The sequence below is a fragment of the Mercenaria mercenaria genome, chromosome 10 (assembly GCF_021730395.1).
Source record: "Mercenaria mercenaria strain notata chromosome 10, MADL_Memer_1, whole genome shotgun sequence".
Classification (NCBI taxonomy): Eukaryota; Metazoa; Mollusca; class Bivalvia; order Venerida; family Veneridae; genus Mercenaria; species Mercenaria mercenaria.
The window spans coordinates 7,463,121-7,488,900 of NC_069370.1; the positions used below are offsets into that span (position 1 = coordinate 7,463,121).

At 35.4% G+C, this 25,780-nt stretch overlaps 1 protein-coding gene across 3 annotated transcripts; it reads right to left on the reverse strand.

Moving 5' to 3' along the window:
• Nucleotides 1–1,910: 1,910 nt before the first annotated feature.
• LOC123559978 (glycerol-3-phosphate dehydrogenase [NAD(+)], cytoplasmic-like) lies at nucleotides 1,911–24,548 on the reverse strand. 3 transcript variants are annotated; one of them, XM_045352161.2, is made up of 10 exons: nucleotides 24,429–24,548; nucleotides 16,220–16,400; nucleotides 14,863–15,003; nucleotides 14,086–14,233; nucleotides 13,211–13,323; nucleotides 12,461–12,581; nucleotides 11,164–11,273; nucleotides 8,864–8,878; nucleotides 3,804–3,910; nucleotides 1,911–2,638 (listed from the first exon to the last, which is right to left on the reverse strand). In XM_045352161.2, the coding sequence occupies exons 1-10, from the start codon at nucleotides 24,470–24,472 to the stop codon at nucleotides 2,539–2,541; spliced, it is 1,080 nt and encodes a 359-aa protein (XP_045208096.2). In that variant the 5' UTR covers nucleotides 24,473–24,548; the 3' UTR covers nucleotides 1,911–2,538. The 3 variants fall into 3 exon arrangements, with proteins under 3 accessions (XP_045208096.2, XP_045208099.2, XP_045208098.2); XM_045352164.2 differs by lacking the exon at nucleotides 24,429–24,548 and adding an exon at nucleotides 24,146–24,286; XM_045352163.2 differs by lacking the exon at nucleotides 8,864–8,878.
• Nucleotides 24,549–25,780: the final 1,232 nt, after the last annotated feature.

Genomic DNA, 25,780 nt, shown 5'->3' on the forward strand with positions numbered 1-25,780 from the left:
ATGTTCCCCAAACATTTATGCTAAATCAGGAATCTTACTTCCCTTTGACTAAGTGAGGAGCGATTTCTTCATCCTCACTCCCCCCAATCCCTCTGACCCCCACCCCTAAAAACAGTGCAAGGGCAAGGCCTCTTTCCCCTTTAAGTACACCCCCCCATCTCACCTCTATTGTAAAGAACTTAATATGACTTGACTGCAGTGTAATGTTACACCAAAATTGAAAAATATTACCCTGATTTATTCTCCTTTCGTGTAAAACATTTTATCTTGACTATATTTTTAGTTCAAGCCAAATGCAAAAAATACATGTTACATTCAAAGTTACCTCTACATGTAAAGTATACATTTCCTTTACCTTATGAACGGGTGTAACAAAATGTTTTATTCAGGTATATGTCACTATTTCTAAATAGCATCGTTGGAAAAAACTGTTTACATCTCCAGCAAGTGTAAGAATAAATAACAAATTCTGCATACATCTATAAAATTTGTAACTCTTCATAAAGGTTAATAACAGCTATCCGAGGATAAAAACCCTGCTATTTAAAAAGTCCTTGTCACAATTTAAAATAAGAATGAAATAGAATAAAGTTGTAACAATTTTTAATTACAAGAACCTTCCTCCTCTATGGATGCTAAGGGTTAATTATTACATGACCAAAAAATTGCTATTAGTTAAAGGGGCATTTTGTCAAATAAAGTTAGGACATGGATATTGCTTGTCATTATCATCACCCATGAATAAATGTGTCGACGTTTCAATCCTTCATGCAAGTGGTTACCAGACACGAAGCTTCAGCAAGCATATTAACCAATTAGGCACCTACACCAAAGTGTGACTAATGGAACAGAAAATGTCTGTGGTCATAGTTTTCTACTCTTTTTTGAACAGAATGATCAGAGAAAAATTGAGTAGATTAAAAGATAACAAAAACCATCATGTGGGGAGGGATGAAATTTTTCCTTTCATTGCAATTGTAAGATTTTTATCTACATTTTTCCCACTAAAATTAAATAAACACTAATCTAAATATAATCCAAAGCTGTTATGCAAATCGATATCAACTCCTTGTCGCTGAATGAGGGAGCGATTCAACATAATCTCTGACTCCCACACTAAAAATGGGTTAGGATGCAAGGGCATTTTCCACCTAAGACCCAGACCAAATAATATGAATTTAATCCTTCAATAGTGGTTGACTGAGATGTATAAGCTTTACAAAGATTTGAAAAATTTCCCATTGAATGGCATATTTTTGTAAAATGCATTATTCGCATATATTGATCAGCATAATGTCAAAAATTACATGACGTAAACTGTTGTGAAGTGTCAATATACATTTCCTCCTTATGAGTGAGTAGATAACAACAAAACTTTATCAGTAATATTCTATTTGGGTGTTTTAAAAAATCGTGCAAAAAAGTTAGTGGACCATCTCGGCAGTGTCAAGAATATAACATTCTGATACAAGTTGTGAAGTTTAAATTTACCTTATAGTACTAATAACAGCTACGAGATAAAAACCTCGTTTTAACCAAATAAATTACAGATCATGAAAAAACATAATTGTAAAATTTAAACACAGAACTCCCTTTATGAACCTTCCATGTATCATTATACACGAAAATAATGCTAGTAGTAAAGTGTAACTTGTCAACCAAAAGTTTAACTGAGATACGCTTAATCAACTACCAATGAATATTTGTCAGGGTTAATTCCATTGAAATGGAACAAACACGAGTAAATGGAACCTGCCAATATCAGATACACAGTGATGATGTGGAAGTGTCAATATTCACAATGTTTTTGAATACAGTACAAAAAAACTTAAAAATCGGAAATCGGGGGAGCGGACTCCGACCATGGCAGTCATAGGCTTACTATTTTTTGAAATAAATCACTAAAAAAAAAAGAATTTGTTATCATATACCTTACTATAAATAGTAACAAAACTGCATACAACAGAATCCTGTAACTCGGGCCAAATGACAGGAAGCAGGCATTATAACCAAAAGCTGGCACAAAAAATTTGTAACTAGACCGCCAAGGATAACTGATGTCATTTTACCGAGTAGCTGAGATAAAAAATTCTTCAACGTTGATATTTTATATGATTAAATGATTCAAACAATTATATTTGTGCTTACCATAGGTTACTAAGGTATATATAATAAACAACTGGTTGGAAGGCAAATGATGTCCCTTACATGGATGTTAGCATCCCAAAACCTATATTGGCACTTGGGTTATACCCCCCTGCAAATACAGGTTAAGTCGTGGTTATAACCACTGCAGGCTCACCATTTAGCCAGTTAATAAGTGTATACTGATATTTTTCTTATATAAATACAAATACTGAAATTAACCAAAGTATATGCATTAAAATTTACTGTATTAAAAATATTCAACTATTTTTCAGTGTGAGATTTCTGTATCGGTATAAGCACTCAGAATAGCCAGTCTTAAAGTCTGTCTGACCCTATAAGCTCTAAGTACATTAATCTCTGCAGGGTTTGTTCTGTTCTATTCCATTCTAATCAATCCATATGTTCTGGATGACATCGTAGACAGTCAATAAATTCTTGTGGCGGCATTTCACGCTGACAGATCTTGTAAATGGCTTTGAACAATGGAAAACTGAAAACATACATTGACAAGAGTTAACAAGTAAAAAAGACATGATTATATTCACAAAGTAGAGGGCATTTTTAATTGTTAAAATGCATCTTACTCCCCACTTAAGTTCAAGTTTATCAAGTTAGTAAAATCATACAGCTCACACCTCAGTTCATATCTTCATTTTTGTTGAGCATGCTTGTTGAAGCAAAGACATAGTCGTCCAAACGGCTTTTCGGTGTATGTGTGTGCGTCCATCCATCAGGATTTCTTTGTCTGGACCATAACTTTGACATGCATGGAGCAATCCTGTTTATATTTGGCAGGAATGTTAACTTCAGCGAGACAGAGTGTCATGCACAAACCCCAGGTTCTTATCTCAAAGGTCAAGGTCAGTGTCAGGTCATTTTAGAGCTTGTCCAGACCATAACTTCGATAAGTATGGAGCAATCTTTTTTTCTTTGGCGTAAATGTTCACCTCTATGACAGGGAGTATTGTGCGCTAACCTTTGGTCCCTATCTTAAAGACCAAGGTCACATTTGGGGGTCAAAGGTCATTTTAGCGCTTGTCCAGGCTGTAACTTTGCCATGCATAAAGCAATCTTTTTTTTTATTTGGCTAAATGTTTGCCTCAAGGAGACAGAGTGTCGCGTCAACTCGCAGACCCCTACCTCAAAGGTCAAGGTCTTACTTAGAGGTCAAAGGTCAAAACTTGGTGCAGTTTTCCTTGTCCAGGCTGTAACTCAGCCAGATTAGGTTTTAACAACTGGACAAGTTGCCTCAATGAACTGACCTAAGTACTGAAAGTCAAGTCACACTTAGGCAAGGTCAAAACTGATGCGTCCTCTTGCGGCTGTAACTAGCCATGGATGAGATTTCTGCAAATTTGGGCAGAAATGTTTGCCGCAATCAGTTCTTTTAAATTAGTTCTTTTGACAGCTGGCTGGCTGGACATGTTGCCCGTGAGCATCTAGTTAAAAAGTAAATTTATATAATTTTTAACTGAATAGAAATTTTCTACAGAAAAAGAAAAATACAGTTGAATTCCCTAAAATATTTACACCTCAATTCTTTAATTTCCCCTTGCAGCAAATGAAAATGCTAATGCTTGCCCTTTTCTTCATGCAAATGAACCATTTGTATCACAAGATAGGGAACACATAGTAAAATGGCACCCCATACTTACTCGTCAACTTTACCCCTCTCCTGAAGAACTTCATGAATCTCTTTAGCAACTAAAGGCCCTTGGAAGCTCTGACCTCTCAGGATCTCTTTCTCTAACTCTCTAATTGTCTGAAATCATACACAAAATCTATTCAAGCATTTTCTAGACAAACTCAATCAAGAAAAGTTATCTGACACACATCTGCAAGTCAGTAAGAGCCAGGTAAAGCTGTTTCCTACTTGTACGTGTAATGGTATATGTAGGAATTCATTACAAGAATCTGGCAAAGAAAAGAGGTTTTTATATAAGCTTATAGCTTACTTCTCAAAGCTATAACAATATGTAGTGCATATTTGGAAAAAAATATTGTTTAACCTTTAGCCTGCTGGCAGCATGTGATGCTGCCTTTGCGAACAGTGCAGACCAAGATCAGCCTGCACATCCGTGCAGTCTGATCATGGTCTGCACTGTTCGCTATTCAGTCAGTAAATTTTCAGTGAACACCTCTTTGAATAATAAATGGTACTGCCCAAATTGAATGACGGACCAGTCCATTTTAGAAATTTAGCAGGCTAAGGGTTAAACCGTAAGAATCTGGCATGAAAAAGTTCATAACCTTGCTATTTCAAGGATATTTATTAGAGTGAAATAGAAAATCACTTGAAAACCTAGATCTAAAGTTTAAAACTAAAATTAATCATTTTGACTTTGTAAGATAACTCTTTATTAATCTGTCCTGTAAGTTTTATATGTTGAAATATTAGTCTTTTGCTATTTCCTTTCACATGAATAATAAACATTCAGTAAACTTGTCATACCTAATTATAACAATTAAGTTCTAGAACTATACGGCCAACTCTGTCGTAAAATAAATAAAGTCAAAATTCTAAACATTTTAAGTTGAAAATATGACAGTTTCAAACAGGATCTTGTTAAAATTACTTCACCAACAGTAATCAGGAACAACTGTTACCTTAAACACAAAATATTGATGTCCACTGCATAAACTCTTTTCAAATCACAAATGAATTCTTCATATGAAACAATGTGGCAATAAGAAGTTATTAACTGTAGGGGTAGTTTTTGTTTAGTTCTTGAAGTGTCTACTACTGCTGATGTGAAGAAAAGTAAGTGTAAAAGTGAACACCAAGTCGATGTTAGTATAGATGTTGAAAATGATAGGAAGTTTCTTACTTGCGTGTTTTTATAATATATTTGAATTTCAACAAATCATATAACATCTTATTTCATTGATCAAACTCTGACTTATTGAAAATTACCTTTATAAAATGTTAAATCGGATGAATCAGTAAAGTCTAATTTTAATATCGATGTTCATGTATGTGTAACACCCATCAAAACTAAATATTAACATACAGTCAAACTTGTTTATCTCAAACTCGATGAGAAGGGCCAAATTTGTTCAAGTGATCGGGAGTTCGAGCTATCAAACATTATAGATAATATAGGGGTTTGGTTGAGACCTGACGATGAGTTCACCATCAGGGGTGGTGTTGGAATTATCAAAGTTTGAGCAAACAATGTTCAACTGTATATTAACTGATTCTCAAAATGTTGAACAGCCGGAGTCCTGGCCTACACCCATCAAACACACCAAAACTGACAGCAAAATCTCCTAAAACATACATCATTAAATCAGCAATACTGCATACTTTACATAAGACAATATATGGGAAATGCCTTGTTGGCCTCGGGTTATTAACACTTCATATGACAATACACATGTACAAAGGACTTGCCCTGCTTTGTTGACTTTTAATTGACAATATTGTATTAATACACGGGACCTACTTTATTGGCCTTGGTTGACAATACTGTATCTGACAATATATGGTACCTAATTTGTTAGCCTTGCCGATAATACTGTATATGACAATATATGGAACCTGTTCTGTTGGCCTTTATAATACGACATTATATGGGACCTAATTTGTTCGTGTTGTATAACAACTGTATATGATTAATACACGGGACCTACTTTTTTGGCCTAAGCTGACAATACCATATATATGACAATGCATGGAACCTGCTTTGTTGGCCTTGGCGGATATACTGTTTATAACAATACACCATAACTGACTTTTTTGATGGCCTTGGTTGACTAATTTGTATACAATATGACAATATATGGGACATACTTAGTTAGCCTTGGCTGATGCAACTGTGTATCATTAGGTTATATACATATTCTGTACAATACAACAAAATATTTGGACTAGTATCCATTTGAGTAATACACTTGACAAGCAGGTAGGCATTTCCAATAAGTTTTTCTGATACATACAAGACAACGTTAAATAATATTCATTGATTATTTTCTGTGAAATTTTCAGTAAAAACTGGGTACAAGATGGATCAAATTCCATCTTTAAAATATATACAGAAACTTAAAAATGTTGATATTCCTTTGGATACTTTTGTCGAACCTGTTATATTAATCTTGGTTGGCAATACTGTATACAACAACAGACGGGACCATTTTGTTAGTATTGGTTGACAAATATTGTATATGACAATACATGGGACCTGCTAAGTTAGTTTTGGTTGGAAATAATGAATAGACCAATACATGGGACTTTCTTTTTATTAGTCTTGGCTGACAATATTTTATATGACAGTAAATGGGACCAGTCTGTTAGTCTTGGTGGAGGATATTGATTTGTGTAAAGGTTGAGCAGTATTTTCAAATTATGTACAAATTTTCTACATATAAAAACAGTTATAATTTTGCTAAAATGTAAGAGTTATGAAATTTTCAATTGACCTTGCATATGATACTAGAAATTGAAATCTATTAAAAGTCATTGGGGACTAATCTTATGAAGTTTCATATTGTGCCAATCAAAGAATTTAAAACAAATATATTTAATATTTATCTTTAAAACTTAAAATCTATGAATTTGTGTCCCCTTTAAGTAGCCATTTTTGACCAAATACTATGAAATTGTATGCCAACAAAAACTGAAAGCTTTCACATAATACGGAGTTTCATATAAATCTGCCTAGGGATTGCTTAAAAGTACACTACTGTGTATGCTAGCAAAAGGCTAATTGCTTTACTTATTTTCAAAGTACGTGAGTTTTAACGTTTAGCCTGCTGGCGGCAAGTGACTCTGCCTTTGCGACCAGTGCAGACCAAGATCAGCCTGCAGTCTGATCATGGTCTGCACTGTTCGCTATTCAGTATGTAATTTTCAGTGAACACCCCTTGGAATAACTACTGGTATTGCCCAAATTGAATGATGGACCAGTCCATTTCAGAAATCAGCAGGCTAAGAGTTCAGGAATAAAGATCAAATGAATGAAACTGACACACTTCAGAGAGTGACCATTTTTACATTCAATGGGAATGTGGCAAATCTTTCAAGAAGCTCACTTTATTTTTTACAACAGAAAAGTTAATTATCCGACACAATGAAGCATTTGTTTCAATGATTTGTATTTCTAACAATATGCATCTCATCACATAAACAGTAAACTTTTGATGTTCTTCAAAAACAAAAACAACAAGAGGACCATGATGGTCCTGAATCGCTCACCTGTCCCCACATGACCCAGTTTTAAACCGAGTATGATTTTTTCTATTATTTGACATTGTGACCTAGTTTTTGAGCTCATGTGACGCAGTGTTGAAACTGACTTAGATATCATCAAGATAAAATTCTAACCAATTTTTATGGAGATCCATTCACAAGTATGGCCTCTAGAGAGGTCAGAAGGTTTTTCTATTTTTAGACCTTCTGACCTAGTTTTTGACCGCACATGACCCTGTTTCGAACCTGACCTAGATATCATCAAGATGAGCATTCAGACCAAATTTCATATAGATCCCATGGAAAATATGGCCTCTAGAGAGGTAACAAGGCTTTTCTATTATTTGACCTACTGACCTTGTTTTTGAAGGCATGTGACCCTCTTTCGAACTTGACTTAGATATCATCAAGGTGAACATTCTGACCGATTTTCATGAAGATTTCATGAAATATATGGCCTCCAGAGAGGTCACAAGGTTTTTCTATTTTTAGACCTACTGACCCAGTTTTTGATGGCACGTGACCCAGTTTTCGAACTTGACCTAGATATCATCAAGGTGAACGTTCTGACCAATTTTCATGAAGATCTTGTGTAATGTATGGCCTCTAGAAAGGTCACAAGGTTTTTCTATTTTAAGACCTACTGACCTAGTTTTTGACCGCAGTTGAACCAGTTTCGAACTTGACCTAGATATCATCAAGATAAAAATTCTGACCAATTTTCATACAGATCCCATGAAAAATATGGCCTCTAGAGAGGTCACAAGGTTTTTTTGTTATTTGACCTACTGACCTAGTTATTGATGGCATGTGACCCAGTTTCGAACTTGACATAGATATCATCAAGGTGAACATTCTGACCAATTTTCATGAAGATCCATTCACAAGTATGGCCTCTAGAGAGGTCACAAGGTTTTTCTATTTTTAGACCTACTGACCTAGTTTTTGAACACAGTTGACCCAGTTTTGAACTTGACCTAGATATCATCAAGATGAACATTCTGACCAACTTTCATACAGATCCCATGAAAAATATGGCCTCTAGAGAGGTCACAAGGTTTTTTTATTATTTGACCTACTGACCTAGTTTTTGATGGCACGTAACCCAGTTTCGAATTTGACCTAGATATCATCAAGATGAACATTCTGAATAACTTTCATGAAGATCCACTGAAAAGTATGGCCTCTAGAGAGGTCACAAGGTTTTTCTATTTTTAGACCAACTGACCTAGTTTTTGATCGCAGTTGACCCAGTTTCTAACTTGACCTAGATATCATCAAGATAAACATTCTGACCAAATTTCATAAAGATCCCATAAAAAATGTGACCTCTAGAGTGGTCACAAGCAAAAGTTCACGCACGCATGGACGACGGACGCTGCGTGATCACAAAAGCTCACATTGTCACTTTGTGACATGTGAGCTAAAAATGAAAAATTTGCAAATAAAATGGCCACTCCTTGATATTAATCAAGAGAAAATTAATCAAACTTCAAAACAAGAGTATTGCAATAATATTTACTTTACCCAATTTGGATTCTCCTTTAAAAATTACAACAGAAACTTCAGTTCTTTAATTTCAAGTAAGTACTGTATTAAGTTCTTAGGGAGCCATTTCAGTGTTGATGATATTCAAAAGAATTTGCTTGCTTCTGAAATGGTTAAGCTAATGGGTTATGAAATTGAACACTGCAATCTGTTCCCTTTTAACACTGAGTAAAGTAAATCAATGAAAACTATATTCTACTCCAAGTAATTTAACTTACACTTTATGATTTAACACTTAATAATACTTTCTGCAAGTATCCTGGTAAGAATTTAAAACATTTACATATAAGCATGTATCAGAATTACAGAAGCCCTGCTGGATACTATATGTTACTGCTCGTAAGTCTCAGAACAAGCAAGCTACATGAAATGTGAGGATTTTTCTTTAAATCATTGCTAAGTTCTCACTGATATATCATCCAAATATTGATAAGTTGTCATTGGTATATCAGCCAAACATTGATCAATGTTTTCATTGGTATATCTGCAAATCAATGGTAAGTTCTCACCGGTATATCAGCCAATCATTGAAAAGTTCTCATAATTGGTATGTCAGCCAATCATTGATAAGTTCTCACTGGTATCTTAGCCAATCATGGGTAAGTTCTCATAATTATGTATATTAGGAAAGTAAGGTTAAACAACTTCTAAGAATGAAAACACTGGATACTTAATGAAGCCATACAGTTCAAGCTGCATAAAGACAGGGATTCTAATACAACAAAAAACAGAGTGATGCTGTAGCGAATAACGTGTCTGCCACTAAGTCCCAAAGACACTTGGGGTCTGGAACACTTGCCCTACCCCCTCCAGCCCCATCTACTACACACTTGTATATATTTCCATCATCATTATTGTATATCCAGATCCCAACACTAATCACACAAACAATATTAAACTTATTTAAACTACTTTTAAAAAATATAGAATCTCTCACTAGCATAAAAACTCGCGTATATTTAAGCCATTGAGAGATGACTTACTTTAAAACTAGCTTTGATTTTTTTTTACTTCTCTGTTGAATGATAAATGTCTGTGCCTGAATTTACATTGATGATGAAAAAATGTTACACAGGTGCGTAGTAGTGGGGTTGGGGGGACATGTGTTCCACACCCCAACTGTCTGTGCTAAGTCCTAGAATTGGAGGTTCAAACCCCAATGTGCCTACTTGGATTGACACAAATTTTAGCGATGGAAATACATGTGTTGACTTGTTGATTAATTCATGTTCTGGCTTCATGTTCACAGAACATTTTTCGGTCCCAACTGAGTTTGAAATTGAAATTGTAATTGCAAATTTTACTAGAACATCAAGATTAAATTCCAATTGAGACTGACAATCAGTATCAAATTGTCACTTAAAAATAGTTGGTAAATGAACATTTCATTTTGTGCATGCTATTTTGATGTAAATGACAAATGAAGTTTCATAATCAAACTCAGCTGAGACTGAAATTGTTTTGTGGACATGGTGCTAACACTACACTATGTTCAACACTACCGCACAGGGCAGAAAAACTAGAGTTTACTTATTCTCGACCTTATTGTGTGCAAAAAGCAGTCTAGGATCCAGTAAATTTTGCTGATAAATTTCTTTGGTTGCCTTGTAACATAGGAGGACTGCAAAACTTACAAAATCAACAACAGCTTATGGTCAGGCAATCCAAGTAGGCAGTACTGCAGTCCAGATTATACCTCCTCAGAAAACATCAATAATGACTTTACAATGAAGCAAACTCAAGAAATAATAAAATGCAATTAAGCCTTATTCAACATTAACCTGAAATAAATTAGTGTAGTACTGTGTACACAGTTTTCAACTAGTATATGCAAAATAATTTGAAGTGATGCCATATTATTAAACTAATCTAAACCGATATATATCTATGATACCTATATTTTCAGATTTACAATTATACTCTTTGTAATTAAGACAGTCGTACTGTTCACAGAATAGGTAAATTATGCCAAGTTATATACCATCTTCTAAAGTAAAAGTTGATCCAGTCCGTTCTACTTATTTGAATACTGGTTATTGGAATATTCCACTTATTTGAATACTGGTTATTGGAATATTCCACTTATGTGAATACTGGTTATTGGAATATTCCGCTTATTTGGATACAAAGTTAACTACAGCATTATTTTTAACTTAAATTCAAGTTTAGACAGACAGATCTAAAATTAAAATGTATTTACCATTTGGAGAGATACAATTCTCCAGAAAGCAACCATGTTAAAGCAGTATTACTTTAAATTATCCATTAAGTTAATTTACCTTTGTAGATTTAACTACGGCTTCACCTAACATTCTGTTACGTCCACCATGACATGTAGCAACAAGATCTGCCACTCCACAACTCTCGAAAAATGTCACCTCTTGGCTTCCTAAATATATACAAGTGTGTCAGACACTGACAAGCATGAAGTTGCATTCAATCAACGAGAATTGGACAACCTAATTTGTATGGCAAACAGACTGTACATTAAAAACCAGAAGACTGACTAGTTTTGATACAAATACATTAAAATGCATAAAATCTAGAAAGACTTACTCATTTTTTAATTTTACATAAAACTTGCTTCTATTTTTATCATACCAATGTTTCAACATGTAAAACTAGGGCTGTCATTGATTGGGTCTTAGGCATATCGACAATACCAATATATCAGAAGACAAATATCGACGATACATCGATTATTAAGTTAGATTAACAACCTTTTAGTTCATATGCATACTATATACCGTCCTGTAAATGCTATTTTTAGTTTTATTGCATACTTATCATATTACTGTTTGATTGTGTTGTATTTGTATTTATGAAATAAAAGAAATAAAAATTAATAAAATCTTTCATTTTCATTTTGCCTTCACTTCTCTTTTACATTTATCTAAATGTACAATTTTGTGAACTTAATTGTTTTTGAGGGTCTGGGTGTTTATCTGGATAGTTTTTTCTCTCAATAAAATATTGATTTTTGAAAATGGGAATCGATAATCGATCGACAAAAATATATCGTTGATACATCGATATCGTTTCTATCGATGACAGCCCTATGTAAAACTAGAGCTGATTAATTCCCTAATACCCCAGGTGTCATTTTCATACAGGGAAAGTACAAAGTTGTGATCATGGCCTATGACCTTCAAGTGTGACCTTGACATTAGACCTAGTTACCTGGGTTGTCAACTGCAAGATGATTTGACAAAGTTAATGACTGATGCTAATTTATGAAAATCCTTACTGTGGTTGAAAGACATGGAGCGGACATAAATTTAAGCCATCTGACCTCTGATCTCTAAAATGACATTGACCTTGGACTTCATGACATGGATAGTAAGCTCTGCATGTGGACTGGATGAGATTAACAATTGATGCTAGTTTTATGAAAATCTTTCCAGGAGTTTAGATGTTATACAATGGACATAAAGGTAAACTCTTTGACCACTGGCCTTCAAACATGAAGATATGGAGCAGGCAACATGGATGGACTGACAAACATGCGTGACTCCAGTATAGCCCCCTTTTATTTTGTGTTACCGGGTATAATTATGAATGAAGTTGGTATCTTACCGTCTATAAACATTTCTCCAAATTTGACCATTTCCATGAGACCAAGCCTTAACACTGCAGCTTTAGTATTATGTCCCAGTCCCATACCGTCTACAATACCAGCTCCTATACCCACCACATTCTGAAAGAAGAAATTTGTACCATATTAAATTTGTTCTTCTTTAGGATATAATCATTTTCCAGTAAAATGTCTGATAATTTTGCCCATGTGCCTTAATAACCATTCCTACAAGCAAGAGTTATAGAACATACATCATTCTCTCAGTTTTGTGGTGGGGAATTTTTTTTTTAGCCTTGATGAATAATGCAAGCTGATGCCAAGGAATCGGCTGTAGTAATTGCAAAGCTCAAAATTACTTGAATAATTCTCTTGAGTAACCAATGGAAAACATTTCTTTCAAATTCAAGTAATTTCTTTAAATAATACCATTAATGTCAATATATTTGTTGAAAAATCAGCTTTAGCATAATAAAAGTGGAAATTGAACAGTTTCTAAAATATGATAAAATCTATAAGATCCTTTGGAAGTACAGAAGGCTATCAAGCAAAATAATACCAGACTTGGTTTGTAGTCTATTAAGTCTGTTCATAAGAGGTAATGTCATGTGCAACATCTCTCACGCCCTCTAGCACTGGCTAAAGTGGAATTCTATCATATTAAAGTTGAATGCACTCCATGATCGCAAGAGACCAGAAGTCTTACAGACTGAAAGCAATTATGAATAAAATCCCTACGATATATACTCTACCTTTAAAGCACCACACATTTCAATAGTCTGTACATCCATACATATAGAGCACCTGAAGTACGGTTTCTCAAATAAATTCTTCAGTAGCTCACCGTCGGCTAAATTTTTACAACCTGTAACAAAAAACACAGACTTAAAAAAGCCTGGCTTACGACATGTTTGATGATTTTTCATATACGTTAAATATAGTTTCCCAAAGCAACTATGACAACAGAAAGATGGAAACTTCAATACTATGAATTTGTTTTATTTCATCTGAAATTAAATTTTGTGGTTTAGGCTGGAACATCTATTTCATCAGGTCTTAATACAAAATGTATTCATGGATTTTAAACTTAACTGAGACTTAAAAATAGTTACTTGACTTGTAGTAAGGATTTAATTTCCTGGATTGGCACTGAACTCCAAATCCATGAAAATGTGTTCCTCATAACTACCAGTGATTTTACAGTATTTTGATGGCAATGAAAACATGTTCATGTGGTAATCCAAAGATACATTTATTTGGTCTGGTGAAAATAGCTGGAGATGGCAACAAAACTGATGTTTAACCCATACCCTGCTAAATTTCTAAAATGGGACAAGTCCATGTTTCAATTTGGACAGTATCATTAACTGTTAATATTTTCACAGGTGGCACAGCCAAAAATGAAAGGTTAAGATATGGCATTCATGAGTGAAAGATATTTTGATCTTACTTGTGAAACAATCAAATTTCTATTTCTTTCAAATTTTAACTAAATTTTACTTATTTTATCCTTTCCTTCCAGCAAGAACATATTTACTTTGATATTTTTCACTGTGAAAATACCAGATAAATTTCTCTAATATTCCAATCATTCGCTGAGAAAAATGTAATAAAACATGTAATTTACCTATAGTAGCTTCACAGAACTGTTCTTCAGCAACTTCCGGAGCAAGATTAGCTCCCATCAACACTGCACAGTCAATACCGAGTATATCTTCTATCATACTGGAGATCATTGAAATACCAGGTTTACCTTCAGGAGCCTTGTCAAATCCCTGAAATGCACAAGAGTTGTCTCCCTTTGAAAACAGAAGGTGGCAGTTACTAATAAAACAGAAGAAGTGGAAACTCCGCAGGTCGCTCCACACGACAAAAATGAAAACATTGCCGGCTCGGTTTGACTAAGCCTGTTCATGGACGATAGTGGAAATGAATGCTGCCGTCCACGCTCTCTAACCCTGGGTTAATAAGATAGTTTTTTAACAATGCATGACAACACGATCATATGAGCAATAAATGCAAAACTGGGCAAAGCCAAATGCCCCTCAAGCAATAAGCCTATCAGGCTTGAGACCACCCATTTGAGCATTCTCATGTTACTGAGTGAAAAAAAATTGCTACTGGTAATAAATGTACATACAGATAGACAGGCACTTTATGCTATCCCATAATACGTCTGTCCCAGCAAATAGCAAACAAACTAGTGTCCATGGTCATTTTTTCAATTGTCAGAACAATGGACAATCTGAAAGCCAAGTCTTACCGGGTATATAATACTGGAAGCATTTTAGGACTCACGAATAGTCTTACTGGATAGACTCACCTACAGTTTGACTGGATAAACTCACCTATAGATCTTAAAAATGTTCTGTCAAAACATTTAAAAAAAAATTGTACAACATACCTTAATTAATGACACGGCTAGGGCCGAGTCTTTTATATGTTCCTGCATGACTTTACAGGTTCCTCTAACAAACTGATGCGGCATTACAAAGATCAGAATATCTGCATTCTTACTGGCGGCTATAAGGTCTGGCATGGCTACCTGTATAAAATACACAGAGTACTAACAAAAATACTGTATATTACTACATACATATACAAATTCTCTCAAAAATACAGGTTGCATTTCAGAAGGAATGGCAAACAGGCAGAAAAAATTCCATATTGTACTTTTTGTACTGTATGTTGCCTGACTCCTTTCATTTAATAAGCATGACCTGACACAGCTCTATTTATAGGAACATTCAGTTCTATTTTTAAATCAATAAACACTGATGATTTTGTTTGATAACAAAACAACAAACAAAAGGTTGAGGTATCAGGTATAAAAAGGTTCATTACAACAGTAGCTAGATCTGGGATTTTGTATTTGGCACTGGTGGATTCTGCCAGGATGGATCACACTGTGTGACTCTGCACTTGCGTGCCTCGTTTGATCCAACCTGGTAAAATCCAGCATCCCAGATCAAGCTACTATTATAATAACCATATTAGATTTATCTTTGTAATCAATTGTTTACAACTGTTTTTTTTTATATTCAGAGCAAGATATTTTACCAATACTGATGCCTTGTAACATTAAATCTGAACACATCTGTGATAAAACTTTTTCTGCATCACCCCATAAAAAAGTTGAGCACACATTAGCGGCCTGTCAGTTGAATTGGGGTCTTGTTCTATGCTAATACTATAATCAGGAACACATTTCGAACATACATGATATTCAATTATTTTTAACTTCTTAAGTCTACAACTTTTTGTTCATGTACATGCCCCTTTCAAACATGTCTTGTTCAATGTAAAATTTTTATAGAGTTTAATTCATGGTGTTCTGGCATTCATGTTTTTTGAATTTTGTATTTATGTATTTTACACCATATTCATGCTAGTGTACCAATAGTAATGTGAACAAATAAGATCTGACATAGGTAAATATTAGACATGGCCTTTTATTCAGACTTAATACTTACGTTTACTATGAGCCCATTATGTAGGCTATTAAATTGTTTTAGAGGGTGATGTGGTTTCCATTATGATTAGTTTTTCTTATTTAAATATACGATTTTTTTAAATGGGAATCGATAATCGATCGACCAAAAAATATCGTTGATGCATCGATATCACTTCTATCGATGACAGCCCTAGCACACATAGCAGAGAAATGAAACCACCAAAATTTCTATGTTAAAAAGGACAATAATTTTGAAGGGTGAGAACAATATAGTTCAATCTAGCTAAAATCTATAAATTCAGCATACCACATTTTCTGGTAATTTCACACCAGGTAGATATTTCACATTCTCATGTCTTTGGTTGACAACTTCTGTCAATTTTTGTCCCTCAAACTTTTCTTCGTACATGTACATGTTCACCCTCTCTTCAAACATGTCTGACTTCTCAACCACATTCTGTCCAACAATTTTTGCTATAGCAGATCCCCTAAAAAAATAATGCTATTCATGGTGATTAAATCAAACTGCAGACAGATATCAAAATTGTAAATCCTGAAAATTGGTGAAACCCTTATTAAGGGCACAGTGGATTTAAAGTACAATCATTTACAAACATACTTCAATCCTTTTAAAGTGTACCAAAATAAGATAAATGGTGAATACAAAACCTCAACTATCTGAACATGAGGTTTTTGTAAAATACTAATGACCCCCATAACGGCCTGTTTTAACCTTCAGTCCTTAGATCACTATGATCTTGCCTTTTGACCTACTGACCTCCAATATACCGTTAGACCTATTTACATTTCAAAATTTAATGGGGAAAAAAATGTTTAGGTTCCCAATTTATAATCATTAAAGTCATTTTCATTATATTTCTCAATATTACTACCATGAAAGTGTTAGGCTTTCACAGTAGACTGCTTTTGCATACCACAAAATGCATTTGAACAGTCCAGTTGCCTAAATCAAGTCACTTGAATCCAGTGTTCACGAAAGACCCTGAATATTCACAGGACAGTCGGTCTGGTAAACATGATTTTTTTACAGGACCGGATAATATTTTACCAGACCGAATTCTTTTTAATAAATTTGGTATCTGATCTTTAAAACTGGTATTTATACATAGTCTTAAACTATATAGACAGCATTACACGAATCTACATCCTTTTAGTTTATTTCCACATATTAACTGAAACAGATTTCAGACATTAAGTTTTCAGGCTGTAAAAAGTCTCCCTGTACTTGGATTCAGTGTTGTTATATTTTCTGGTCCTTTTGGACCATGGAATCCATTCAACATTTGTGTAATAGATTAAGAGTCCCGCTTAAGCCGTTGCTTGGGAGGCGTGAGAGATGTCCTCTCGCGAACAGACTCGGTCAAAACGAGTCTGCTGTTATTCTTCTTGGTTGCATTCTTTGCTTCCAAAGGATCTTTTTACAGATTTTATTCACAGGCACCAGTATCGGACCTGGGACAAAAATATGTTTGTTTTCATCCTAAATGAGTTAAAAATGAAAAATATGTAGTGAAATATGTAGTGAAATATGAGCCCCCATCAAAATATACATATGTCTACTGAAGGCCAGAATCTCGAGAATCGAGCCTGCGAGCAATGGGTTCACTTCCCGGGCCGTTGTGAAATAAATTCTCTAGACAATCAAACAAACTACCTATCAATATTTCACGTGTACATTTAGCTACAAAATGAGACCGACCCCAAGTCTCTAGCCCTTCCCGTTCATGAAATATCTAGCAGAAAACGAGTGCCTATCTGTTGAAAGTTCCAAGTAGATAGAAATGTGGCACAACGGAACGGTACGAAATCACGGACTAAAAGATGTTTGTCAGCCTAGCAAGGGTCAAATTCATTTGACATTAATAACAAGTATTACTAAATATGCAAATTACGGCCACTCACCACCGTCAGTATCATCTGCTACACGCGATATTTACTTTTTTATTTTTCCGTCGGTCTTTCAATTGTATTGTCCGCCATTGAAACCGATACGAAAATATCAGAGTAATTTTGTGCGAAACGATGCGGTTCTGTCGGAGGTGTGTCGCTATTGGCCAATCAGAAATTGCGTTTAAAAATACCTTACGAATTCTGTTCAATGGCGTAGCATTCAATTGAAAGACCGTGGAAAAATTTGAAACGCCAATATCGCGTGTTTGAGATGCTACTGACGATTGTGAGTGGTCCTAGTTTATGTATTTATTTATACTATTTAGTATTTTTTATTGAATTTGACCCTTGCTTGGCTGACAAACATATTTTAGTCCGTGATTTCGTACCGTTTCGTTGTGCCACATTTCTGTCTACCTGGAACTTTCAGCAGAAAGGCACAGGCACCAGTATCGGACCTGGGACAAAAATATGTTTGTTTTCATCCTAAATGAGTTAAAAATGAAAAATATGTAGTGAAATATGTAGTGAAATATGAGCCCCCATCAAAATATACATATGTCTACTGAAGGCCAGAATCTCGAGAATCGAGCCTGCGAGCAATGGGTTCACTTCCCGGGCCGTTGTGAAATAAATTCTCTAGACAATCAAACAAACTACCTATCAATATTTCACGTGTACATTTAGCTACAAAATGAGACCGACCCCAATCTCTAGCCCTTCCCGTTCATGAAATAATCTAGCAGAAAACGAGTGCCTATCTGTTGAAAGTTCCAGGTAATAGAAATGTGCACAACGGAACGGAAACGAAATCACGGACTAAAAGATGTTTGTCAAGCCTAGCAAGGGTCAAATTCATTTGACATTAATAACAAGTATTACTAAATATGCAAATTACGGCCACTCACCACCGTCAGTATCATCTGCAAACACGCGATATTTACTTTTTTATTTTTCCGTCGGTCTTTCAATTGTATTGTCCGCCATTGAAACCGATACGAAAATATCAGAGTAATTTTGTGCGAAACGATGCGGTTCTGTCGGAGGTGTGTCGCTATTGGCCAATCAGAAATTGCGTTTAAAAATACCTTACGAATTCTGTTCAATGGCGTAGCATTCAATTGAAAGACCGTGGAAAAATTTGAAACGCCAATATCGCGTGTTTTGAGATGCTACTGACGATTGTGAGTGGTCCTAGTTTAGTATTTATTTATACTATTAGTATTTTGATTGAATTTGACCCTTCGCTAGGCTGACAAACATATTTTAGTCCGTGATTTCGTACCGTTTCGTTGTGCCACATTTCTGTCTACCTGGAACTTTCAGCAGAAAGGCACTCGTTTTCTGATAGATATTTCATGAATGGGGAGGGCTAGAGACTTGGGGTCGGTCTCATTTTGTAGCTAAAGTACACTGAAATGGTGTAGGTAGTTTGTTTAATTGTCTAGAGAATTTATTTCACAACGGCCCGGGAAGTGAACCCATTGCTCGCAGGCTCGATTCTCGAGATTCTGGCCTTCAGTAGACATATGTATATTTTGATGGGGGCTCATATTTCACTACATATTTTTCATTTTTAACGCATTTAGGATGAAAACAAACATATTTTTGTCCCAGGTCCGATACTGGTGCCTGTGATTTTATTCATATTCATTTGCTATATCATCGCTGTCTTTTCCCCCACAAGTCTATTGTTTGCACCGAGTCACGTTGATGTTGACATATAAAGAGAAAGATGACCCGGAATTTCTGGAAATTCCCGTCTGGTTCCCGCGTACAAAAATCGAGTACCATCCGCGAGTAGTAAGCATCCAATGATAACGCGCGTTCTTAGAATTGTCGTGACGTCGTGAGGGGTTTCCACTGTTTCTATTTTTAGTACCAATGAAACAAGCGCTTACTAAAATATAGTTTGACATCAATTTCTCGGGATTCCATGTTACAATTTAATGATGAAAGTCAAACCACAGGCACCAGTATCGGACCTGGGACAAAAATATGTTTGTTTTCATCCTAAATGAGTTAAAAATGAAAAATATGTAGTGAAATATGTAGTGAAATATGAGCCCCCATCAAAATATACATATGTCTACTGAAGGCCAGAATCTCGAGAATCGAGCCTGCGAGCAATGGGTTCACTTCCCGGGCCGTTGTGAAATAAATTCTCTAGACAATCAAACAAACTACCTATCAATATTTCACATGTACATTTAGCTACAAAATGAGACCGACCCCAAGTCTCTAGCCCTTCCCGTTCATGAAATATCTAGCAGAAAACGAGTGCCTATCTGTTGAAAGTTCCAGGTAGATAGAAATGTGGCACAACGGAACGGTACGAAATCACGGACTAAAAGATGTTTGTCAGCCTAGCAAGGGTCAAATTCATTTGACATTAATAACAAGTATTACTAAATATGCAAATTACGGCCACTCACCACCGTCAGTATCATCTGCTACACGCGATATTTACTTTTTTATTTTTCCGTCGGTCTTTCAATTGTATTGTCCGCCATTGAAACCGATACGAAAATATCAGAGTAATTTTGTGCGAAACGATGCGGTTCTGTCGGAGGTGTGTCGCTATTGGCCAATCAGAAATTGCGTTTAAAAAAAACCTTACGAATTCTGTTCAATGGCGTAGCATTCAATTGAAAGACCGTGGAAAAATTTGAAACGCCATATCGCGTGTTGAGATGCTATGACGATTGTGAGTGGTCCTAGTTTATGTATTTATTTATAACTATTTAGTATTTTTTATTGAATTTGACCTTGCTAGGCTGACAAACATATTTTAGTCCGTGATTTCGTACCGTTTCGTTGTGCCACATTTTCTGATACCTGGAACTTTCAGCAGAAAGGCACTCGTTTTCTGATAGATATTTCATGAATGGGGAGGGCTAGAGACTTGGGGTCGGTCTCATTTTGTAGCTAAATGTACACGTGAAATGGTGATAGGTAGTTTGTTTAATTGTCTAGAGAATTTATTTCACAACGGCCCGGGAAGTGAACCCATTGCTCGCAGGCTCGATTCTCGAGATTCTGGCCTTCAGTAGACATATGCACGGGTGGTAAACGCGCAATCCAATTCCCACTGGGAATACGCTAAAAATGGGTTGCGCGGCTTCCGGTGCCGGTGTTGCGCATCAATATGTACAAAATCCAGGTAGGTGGGTTTTTGTTTATTGTAAATGATGACACATTTACAAATGTTTTCGAAAAAAGCAAAATGCTATTCGACACAAAAATGAATAAAGATCATATGTGTGAAATACCAACTTATAAATTTAAGAATCAGCTCTTTTATCACGAAAACTCTGCTGGCTCGAACTGTCAAAAAAGCATGAAATCATGAAAAATGCCAATTTTCTAACTCTTGTGCCTTCTTTCTGGAAATGTGACGCTTCTAATGATCAAACACGTGTAAAACAGTCATGAATATTACATACACTGAATGAAATGTTGCTTTTGGGGTAAAGATTGGCAAAAACATAATCGGGAATGGGGTTGCGCCCCGGGAATGGAGTTGCGTGTATACATTATATACATTATGATGTATACGAGCAACTCCATTCCCGGTGCGCAACCCCATTCCCGATTAATTTTTTGTCAATTATGTCCCCGTAAGCAGGATTTGAAGCAAATAATTTAGATATTCGTTACTTTATAACAGTTGAGTTATCATAAAAAGCATCAAATGTTCTCAGATTAGGCATATGAGGTCAAAAAAGTCCATTTTTGTTGATTTCATACTTTTTTCACGATTCTTGTCGCCTGAGTTTTCGTGATAATAGAGCCGAATCATAACTTACAAACCAGATATTTTACACATATGATGTATTATCATATTTGTGTCGAATAGCATTTTGCTTTTTCCGAGAAAATTCATTCTTGTCTCATACTAAGCAAAATCATAACTTCACATACCTCAATTTCGTCTTTTTATACGCGCAACACCAGCACCGGAAGTTGCGCAACCCATTTTAAGCGCATTCCCAGCGGGAATTGGATTGCGCGTTTACCACCCGTGATATGTATATTTTGATGGGGGCTCATATTTCACTACATATTTTTCATTTTTAACGCATTTAGGATGAAAACAAACATATTTTTGTCCCAGGTCCGATACTGGTGCCTGTGTTGCTGTATGCCTCCAGGGTGTTATGATATTTGGAAGTGTGACTGGTGGATGCATATTTAATACTGTTATTTGCGTGTCAGATGACAAAGGGATTAATGTCACTTTCATACTAAATGAACATTGACACTGATATCAACATACAAATATATACATATAAGAGCATTTGACAAACAAGAGTGGTCTGTAAGACAGCCAATGCTCAACTATTCAAATTGTTGTCCCAGAAGCAGGAATATTACCCTAAATGTTAAAATATCTAGAGATTCAATCCAGTATCTGCATTAATTTTGGAGATAGTAACTCACAAGCAAAACTTTAACCAAGATTTTCTTTGTTCAAAAAGGTGGCATAATTTGGCCAAAATGCATGTCAGAGTTATGGGACTTGATGCTATCTCCTAGTTTTATAACCCCAAAGACACAAGTGAAGTTTCAATTCAATACACGTATTAGTTTTGGAGATAGTAACTTGCATGTAAAACTTCAACCAGGATTTTCTGAGTCCAAATGGGGGCATAATTTGGCCAAAATGCCAGTGTACGAAATTCAGATTTGAATCCACTTGCCCGTTCAGGCTAACAGATAGGAAATTTTCCAAGCCCGACACCAATTTCACTAGCCCGAACTTTAACACCATAAAATACTTAATTTTTGCACCATATAACATTTTGTTTTACAGACATCTATGCATGTGTGAAGGAATAAAAAAAGACATATATGTTTGCCATGTCTTTGAACAATTTTAACTCTGAATACTCCAGTCCAGATCAGCATTGCTAGAGTCCAAAATCATCGGACATGACACTTCTTGCCAAACGAAATCTAACCTCTAACGCCCGATATTTTTAGATCGCCACTCGCTAATTACTGCTTCTTGAACTGTTGACAATTTGCAAGATGAATACACACACACATACACACGCTGATAGCATAAATTTAAGCTCCGCCTACTCTGGTACTTGCGAGATTTTTGCCAGAGGTGTGACAGCTAATCAAGTTATCTGTTACACTAGAGATGATTGTATTCAGCCAACTAGTGCTGCGGTTACGTCTTTCACACTTTGCGTTTACCGCAATCTGACTAAAGTACATCTCCTATATTACGCTACGCATAGGATCTGAAAACGACCTATTCATTGCCTCGTTCTGACGGCTCTTTCGCTAGCCAATCAGAGCCTAGCTTACAACATCTTGCAAATCTACATGTAGCATTGACTTTTGATATTTACAATTCTTATGCCGTAATGTATCAGATAGCCGGTTAGCTCAGTGGGTAGGCCACTTGCTTTGTAAGCGAGGGGTCCCGGGTTCGAGTCCTGGATTAACCGCATATTTTTCTTATCCTTTGACAATCGAACAAGTCGTCTGATTGGATAACATAAAAATAGCAATAATGGAAATCCAAAATATACAGAAGACGAATGTGAATGGGTCGTTCTCAGATCTTCGTTTAGAAGATCAAGTACTTTAGTCAGATTGCGTTTACCGTTAATTGTCAACATGTGCAAGCGCAAAAAAAAGAAAAATAATTCAGTAAGCGTTCCTCAGAATGGACGATGTGTGATGCATTGTTGAACAATAAGCGTTTATTAATGGAGATCATAATATTATGGAATCACAATGTTATACTCATTTAATTAGCAAGTTTTTTTTAATCACATTTGGAAAATTCAGTAGCCTGGCCAGGCTTGTATCTGCGGAAAAGTGGTAGCCCGAGCTGAAATTCGGTAGCCACAGGCTATCAGACTTCTGCGAATTTCGAACACTGAAATTTATGCATGTCACAGTAATGGGTCTTGATGCTATCACCTAGAGTTTTGAAATCCCAAAGACACAATGTGAAGTTTCAATTCAATATCTGTATTACGGTAGTTTTGGAGACAGTAACTTGCATGCAAAACTTTAAACAGGATTTTCTAAGTCCAAAAGGGGGCATCATTGGCCAAAGCACATGCCAGAGTTATGGGACTTGGCCCAGTGTGGTTGGTAATTGACCTAGAAAAAGAAAAAATAAGTTTTTTTTGAAAAAGTTCAAAAACATAACAACCCATACAACTATTTTAATTGCTACATGTCGCTAGGTTCTACTTTCACCTTTGCAATATAACACATTATTGGTTGCTACGGAAGTGTTGTCATGATGAGCTGATCAGTAACATATCTGCAGCTGCATTGTTTAGCTAACCTGTTGACAGCCCTGGTACACTGCGATGCATGTTAAATTTGCACTTTATTGACACACATATTGCATGGTACCAGTGTAAAACGCTGGCAGACCTGCAAAAAATCACATAAAACATAACGCTCATTGGCACGATTTCTGCCAGAAATTTTGGAACTATTCGGCTATATGCAGCATGTTCGGTCCAACCTTGGGAGCGACAAAGGTGAAGGTCAGAGGTTTTCTGATTAACTAAAGATAATCTGCTAGTTAACAACATATCTTTAAAAGTCAGTTCTGGTCTTACCAATTTCCTGAACCAACTATGCAAACTGAACTTTTTTCACCCATTTTGTGGAAAAAATTTCGTCTGTCAAAATGAACTTCCTGGTTTGGTTCCCACTTGTTTGGTTCCCGGCTCGGTACGCCTAAAGTGCGAAATGAACTTTAACTTGCGAAAGGAGTTTTCTCTTTTTTTTTCTCGAATATTTTTTACTGAATAATTTGCATTTTTCAACACAGTATGAATACTATGAGGAAATAACATACTTAAAGTGAAAAAAGTAAATTTTGATATCAAAGGAATAAACTGGTGCCACTTTAACCGTGATATGTAAAACTCCTTTTCACTTACAAAATGTAGATTCTACTTATATCAATACGTGTAAAATAAATCGCAAATTATACAAAATTACATGTTTAAAGAATTTGATTTTAAAGGAAATAATGTAAAGGACTTAGAATCTATACATTCTTCAAATTGATTAACATAAAACATTCACTGTAGATGAAATCACATGGGTACTGGTACTGATGATAAACCCGGACAGATGATAAAGTCGAACACCTTGGAAATATTCGATTGCAATCGGTTATTTATAAAATTGAACACACCATCTAATAGTTTCCACTTACAACACCAACTGGTGTAAACAAAAACAAAATTGGTAAATATTCTGTATAAATAAATGACTTACATAAATTTGTATAAAAAATATTTATCCAAAATTACTGGGGAAGAGGGTGTTTTTTTGAGCATGCTCACTGTTAAAACATGAAGACCTGACATTTGTTAACTTTTCATTACTTGATCAGGAATGACTGTTGCAGCTTTTTGGGGAAATTTCAATATAATAATACCAAGAAAATTTTGTAAATGACAAAGGGTTCGAAATTATCATCAGTCAGCGTTCATAAAGTCCCCTTTTTACATACCCCTTTCAGGCCCTCACTTTGTGTGAGTTTGCTTACTAAATATAAATTTGAATTATGTAAAGTTTTCAGCAAAGGTTAAGCTTTATTTTGATACCGACCATTGATTTCAATTTGCAGAAATAAAAAAGTTACAGGTAAAAAACCTCATTTTCTGTTCGGGTTTATCATCAGTACCAGTATAGGGAAAAAAATTCAGATGTTAAAGAAAAAACTTCAACCGACAAAAATCTAACACAACTGAACCAACAAATTAACCATATCTATAACATAAAACCAAGCAGTAGCTGCTCATTATTGTAAAAATACTGTTAAAAACTTCATTAAAACTATAGATAATGCTAAAAGACAGAATCGGGAAAAGCTGCTTACCAGTGAATTGATTAGCAACATTACTATTTTTGGGGATGCAGTAAAATGATAAACTATATAAATATATAATTAAAT

Coding starts and splice junctions, on each gene's coding strand:
- LOC123559978 (XM_045352161.2), bottom strand. CDS start 24,472: ATGGGTGAAAAAAGTTCAGTTTGCATAGTTGGTTCAGGAAATTG. Junction 16,401..24,428: donor ATAGTTGGTTCAGGAAATTG/GTAAGACCAGAA, acceptor TTATTTTTTTAG/GGGATCTGCTATAGCAAAAA. Junction 13,324..14,085: donor GTTCTGTGAAGCTACTATAG/GTAAATTACATG, acceptor TTTTTGTTACAG/GTTGTAAAAATTTAGCCGAC.